The 6,133-nt window shown below is 38.6% G+C and overlaps 1 protein-coding gene across 1 annotated transcript; it reads right to left on the reverse strand.

Moving 5' to 3' along the window:
• Nucleotides 1-461: 461 nt before the first annotated feature.
• On the reverse strand, nucleotides 462-4,000 carry ndufb2 (NADH:ubiquinone oxidoreductase subunit B2). The gene is made up of 4 exons (XM_070929113.1): nucleotides 3,817-4,000; nucleotides 3,480-3,624; nucleotides 2,207-2,282; nucleotides 462-571 (listed from the first exon to the last, which is right to left on the reverse strand). The coding sequence occupies exons 1-3, from the start codon at nucleotides 3,900-3,902 to the stop codon at nucleotides 2,208-2,210; spliced, it is 306 nt and encodes a 101-aa protein (XP_070785214.1). The 5' UTR covers nucleotides 3,903-4,000; the 3' UTR covers nucleotides 462-571; nucleotide 2,207.
• Nucleotides 4,001-6,133: the final 2,133 nt, after the last annotated feature.

A 6,133-nucleotide genomic window follows, 5' to 3' on the forward strand; every position in this document is an offset into this window, starting at 1 on the left:
CCCTGATGGTGTTTCACATAATCCCAACACAAAGAACAATTTACAAAATGAGTGTTAATCACATTGCCAGACTGATTCCTCCTTTTTTCTTACACTACACTTTAACCTTTGAACTTTTTGCATGTCAAGTCATTGAAACCACACGAGCTGGCCCGCAGGCAGGGTTTGTTATAAGCTGTAGTTTTCATCGTACAGGATCTGTCCCTTTTTTGCTTTTATATGCAGCTCTGTTGGCATTTGTGTTATGTGTGTTGGTTCTTGCTATGGTTTTTTTTCCAGATTTAAATGGCTTATGATTTAAAATATACAAACACTGGCTAACTGTGACACTGTGGATGCGTTGCATTTTTGTTTCTGCATTTCAAAAATTGCGTGTAAATAAAACTAATGAAAAGAACATACTTGTCTTTTTGTCAAGCCCAATCTTATAACACCAGCTGTGTAGACACACAGAGACAGAGTTTAACATATTTAAAGATCATTTTATTAGTCTATGTACAACAATGACTTTCAGAATATCCTGAAGATTTCCACAGAGTCTTGCCGAGCAGCTTGAGTCCCTCATGGTGACCTACAAACAAGATCATGTTGACAACAGTGGACAAAAATGAATACAGCACATACACTCCAGTTTATTAGGTACACCTAGCGAAACCTAATGCAGTCTAATACTGCAGTCCTGCATTAAATCCTCCCTTCACGAAGGTTATAATGTGCAGCTTTTGTTGAAACTGTTTGAGAGGTGTTGGTTCAACTGTGATCATTTTGGTGGCTGTTGAATTGTATTGCGTTAGACAGAGAAGTGTTTCTGTTATTTAGTCTACCCTCATATGAATGGACAAAATATAAACACCTGTAATACAGTTCAACAGCACAACAAACTACAGCCTCAAAGGATCACAGTTGAACCAACACTTCTCTGAAACTGTTTTTAAAAAACGCACATTATAACCTTCATGAAAGGATGATTTATTGCAGGACTGTTGTATTAGACTGCATTAGTTTTAGCTACTTTTAGTACCAAATGAGTGCATGTCTCCTGCGATCAAATGGATTAAAAAGGTGCGTTTCTGGACAAATTTATCACCAGGGTTAAACGCAGTACATCTATATACATACTGTGAGTGCAAGAATGTAAATATTTAGAAAAGAGGCAACTCAGGCAAGATACCGGCAAAAATTAATTATCAGGATAATGGCGGATTAATAGCAGTCAAGGTGTTAGCTGTCAATTTAACGGATTAAAAAATTGTGAGAAAATCCTGTAAACAACAACTAGCATTACAACCAAAAAGAGCATTTTAGAGCATTTCTCCATGCTACTAATCTATTCTTGAATGGGAGCATCTGTAACTTGTCTAATTCCCTCCTGGGGATCAATAAAGTATTTCTGATTCCGATTCTGATTTTAAAAACTCATATCAGATGTGTATGTAGTAGAGCTTTTGAATTAATCAGGGGGAAGTGTAAAGAAAACTCTACACACACATTTGTGACGATAATCTTTCTGACACGTCACAGTAGGAAAAACACAGGTGTTAATGATTAATTATAATTAAATCCACTGTCATGGTCACTGGGACAATTGAATTTAATATTGAAGAGCACCATCATCAGTGTTATTAGTAACACCTGTGCTTTTCCTACTATAACAAGTCAGAATCTCTGCTGTGAAAAGGGCCTATTGTGCAATAATCCCTCCAATTAAGTGAGTCTATAGAGCTATGGCAGGGATGTTTTAATCAAACGACGAGGATGAAAATGGTCCTGTTCTGTCATGACAAATGAAAGGGTTTTCATGAATGTCAAAATGTATTTCCTCCATAGACGCATCACCATAATCTTTCAGAATTCTTCATCAAGACGTCTCCTTAAAAAGGGCCAATTCTCAATCTTTCACATAAATGAGTGATATTTATATATAAAATCACATGCATATCTACATTTTGAGTTCCTCCTTTAATCAGAGCTAATATTCTTTTTTAATTAGAGCTAAATATTGAAGATGTAAACAAACCTTTAAACAGCCTCAAAAAACTGTGACTTACTTGGATTAAGTTGTACTCTACCGTTAGTTTAAAGCACTCGTCAAACAATTTGAGAGGAAGAGCGGGTTCCAATCCTGTGTTTTGACTTCTTGACAGCGAGCTAACCCTTTTCTCTACGTACCAGTATTCATTTAAGCAAAGGAAACTGAAGAACTCACCTTATTCCTCGTCATCTGCCGGGATACCAAGCTCCTCATCGGTCCATTCGGAAGCATCAGGCCAGGGGAAGTGACCCTGCAGAAGAGGGAAGAACCTACATTTAACATTTGACATCCTAAATTAATAGATCATGTTCCTGTCAGGTTTTTACAACATGTCATACTATAGATAAACACAACTAGTAAAACTGCACACATTACAAATAAAAACAACCCAATTTTTGTAGCTACCCGTTGAGTGGCCGGGGGTCAATAATATCTTTGGGCTTAACTTGGGTTTTCCTGTATCATGAATCGGGCTCACATTTAACCAGAGCAGATCACCATGGTAACCTATGCTGCATGGCTAACCTGCTCAGGTGCAAGACAGATCAAAACCTGTCAACAGCCCGACTCCTGACCATTCAGCTAACTGGAAAAACTGCGTCCTTAATCCTACAGGATCCTGGCATAAATTAAAGTACTGACTTTACTGAAAAGTGACAAGTAATAAATAGCAATAGATATTTTATGGGTCAGTAGAATCATTATGCTGTTCCATGCTTTCCATTTACACCCTGGCTTCAAAACTGGATTCCTGACAGTGCCAATGCTTTTACACACTTATTCTCTCACAGCAGCTCAGAATAACATGAGGCAACTATGTGATGATAATTGATAATAAAAAGTATATTCTCTGTTGTCTTTTAATAGGAAACCATTCCACATACTATTCATTACCTCCCATGATTATAAATGCACCATTTCAGCCAGATAAACCTCATCAGACAGTCAAACATTACTATTTACTTTTTTATGTGCATCACATATTAATAACAATTAGTTCATCATCAGATAAAAAAACTCACTCTATACTACAGACATATGTAACAATTCCACCATTTTTATAATATTTAGGAATTAATACTAGTGTTTCTACAGCTTCTTACTTCATTTTAATTTTGAGAATATATTGCATACATTTTACCTTGTTTAACATCAGTTTTTGCTGTCGCTATAAATAAGATTTTCTTTCGGGTATATTAATCTAATTCCATATTAAGTACTTTAATAACACTTTCCCATGAACGAGCTCGTCAATGGAATGGAAAACCCAGTTAACAGAGCCAGTTAATAATCACCTTCGTGATACTGGTAGTTAAAGTGCATTTGTTGAGGCTAGAAACTTTCCAGGATACTGAGCCCCATCTGAACTCTTTATTTCATACATCCACCTGCGTTAGTGTCATCAGTGCAAATGGGTCTGGATAGTGTATTCAACGTGTTCACTTACCAGGACTGCATCAGGATCATGCCAACAGTGCCAAAGGATCCAAAACCACATGGCACCGCTGATGAGCTCTGACTCAAATTTCTGTTTCTTCGTTATCTGGGGATATTGCCTGTACTGTGGCTCAATGTGCGGTCCACCACCAGCCCTAAAACATAAAACAAAAACACTTACAATGAGTATTAAGTTGATATTAGATAATGCAGTATCTAATATATATATAGATATATAGTAACATTTAAGATGGTGTTCTGAGTTTTAAAAACTACCGTTGTGTTAGCAAGTTGTAGTATAGCTAATGTAATGTTAGCTTGGTGCTAGCGGGCTTGACAATACTTACTTTCTGGTCGTTATCCTTTGTGGGCCGCGTCCAAGGAGCCGGCTTCCTGCCCGAAGGACTCCCAGCGCCCTTCCAAAAGAAGACATGGTTGCTTACTTTGCAAACAACAGTCTTCTTTTGGGTTATATGTTAAGATTTGTGCGAGCTACTGCCCTACTCGTCGAAGAGTCACCTTCTCTTCTTGTCAATAAACGACCTCCCAACAACGACAGCTGTGATTGGACGGAGAGCGACGACCTCCGTTGTTCCTCTGTGCTAATTGGCTGAATGAAAAATACGTTTGTAAACCACAGCGCCCTCTTCTGTTCCGCTGGGGACGTGACCTTCTCTTCCACTGTCAATTCAGAATCAGAATCAGAATCAGAAACTGTTTATTGCCAAGTAACATACATTACAAGGAATTTGCTGTGGTCTGAAGGTGCTATTGTTTTGATAACAAATAAGTAGAATATAAAAGCTAAAATAAGAATAAAAATAAAAATAAGATAAGATAAATAACAACAGTGCAGTGACCAGAATAAAGTAAAGTGTCCAGTAGGGGGTGGGTGCGTTAATGTAACGCAGGGGGGACAGGGGTGATGTACGTTAATATAACGTATAAGTAGTGTTTGTGTTCGGGGGGTCAATGTAAGTTCGTCAGGTTCCTTATCTTTGCTGTATAGTTTTTCCTGAAAATTCTAAAATGTAACTTTTGGGGCATAAAGAATTAACACTTTTTAACACTCTTTTTTCATAATTTGGGTCACAGTGATAATGTGAGATGCACAAGTAGACTCATAATTGTCCAAACAAAGTGTTTTCTGGATTAATATTTTTTATTTCTTTTTGAACAATTGCAAAATACATTAAATCAAGGGTTAAAATAAAACTGAGGTGCCAGGACACAAAACATATCAATTACAGATAGAAATAAAAGTATAAGTAAATATAATGTTCATTAATAACTTAACAAACGTTATGGTTTCCACATTACAAACAGAAAACCGGATCATGTATATTGGTCCACTTTACCTGAATGGCCCACTAGATGGGGTCAAAAGCTAAATTAAGTTTGGTAAGGGTGAATTCGTGCGGGAAATATATTGTTTTTTGTGTTGCACATAAAAGTTTATCCCTTTTAAGAGTAAAGTCGTTTGATACCGGTGTGAAAAGTGACACGGCAAAGTTAAGTGCTTATGTAACTGGGATATACACAGATCACAAATCACTCAAATTGTAGAAATGGTTAAGGGGTTTCTTTCGACGGCTCACGACACATTTCCCTAACAAAATGTGGTTTGGTCGACCAGTACCACTCCGACAACCACAAATGTAAAACCATATGCACACGGGTCACAGCTCGGTTTGCTGCTGGGGTTATGAATTAAATAAGAACTTCACCGTCTCAGGATATGAAAACAGGAAATAATAACATTGTGGCGAGAACGCGCACGGCGCCGCCGCCCATGAGTGCTCGACCCGTGCACTATAAGAAGAGAATCATTGACGCCATCTTGTTCCCAGTCGACAACGATGACCAATTTCGTTTGACGAAAGGAAGTCTTTTTTTTTTTTATCGCTCGACGAAAGTAGTCCACTTAATGGACAACAGAGACGTTGTCGTGTCGACCCACCTAGCTTTTACCAGTCGTGAAGCCTCTTTAAGAAATAAAATTCACACACGTTACAGTGTTACCTAATGGCGCCTGGCCGTAGTTGCTCTCCGGTTGCGCCCCTCTCCCCTCACAGCTCAGAGCCCGCCCACAAATACTAGCTGCATGATGTCATCACAAACCAACCATTTCTCAAAAATAACCAATTATCATCAATTGCTTTTGGACAATTATTAATCTCCCACCAAATGTGCTGCCATTATCTTAACATTAAAGAGGTCAGATCATCTTCAGACCGAAAACGCGATGGGTACAACGGGCATGGATAAATGTTATCCTCTCCGAAAAATCGACAGTGATCGTTTAATCGTTGCATCCTCCACAGCCATTAACGAACATTTCCGTTTAGAAAGCGGCTGAGGGTGGCTCGATCGGCCCAACTTTTACCTCCGTCCTCCCCCAAGTTTATTTCAAACAACCTGACTGCCCGTACACCAGCAGTTGCCGTGGTCCTGTATGAATGCGCATGCGTGGGGGGATGCGGTTTAGGGTGGGGGAGGGTCAATAAATGGAAACGATGAGAACATCCTCTCTCAACATATGATGTCAAAGGGATTTCTACAGACATATTTCTGGGGAGATGACAGTAGCCGATTTACCACAACAATAAAGCTGTCGGAAAAATTGCTAGAATAATCTTTTTCCGTGTCAAACATGTCTCACTG

Source organism: Enoplosus armatus, chromosome 22, assembly GCF_043641665.1.
Source record: "Enoplosus armatus isolate fEnoArm2 chromosome 22, fEnoArm2.hap1, whole genome shotgun sequence".
Classification (NCBI taxonomy): domain Eukaryota; kingdom Metazoa; phylum Chordata; class Actinopteri; order Centrarchiformes; family Enoplosidae; genus Enoplosus; species Enoplosus armatus.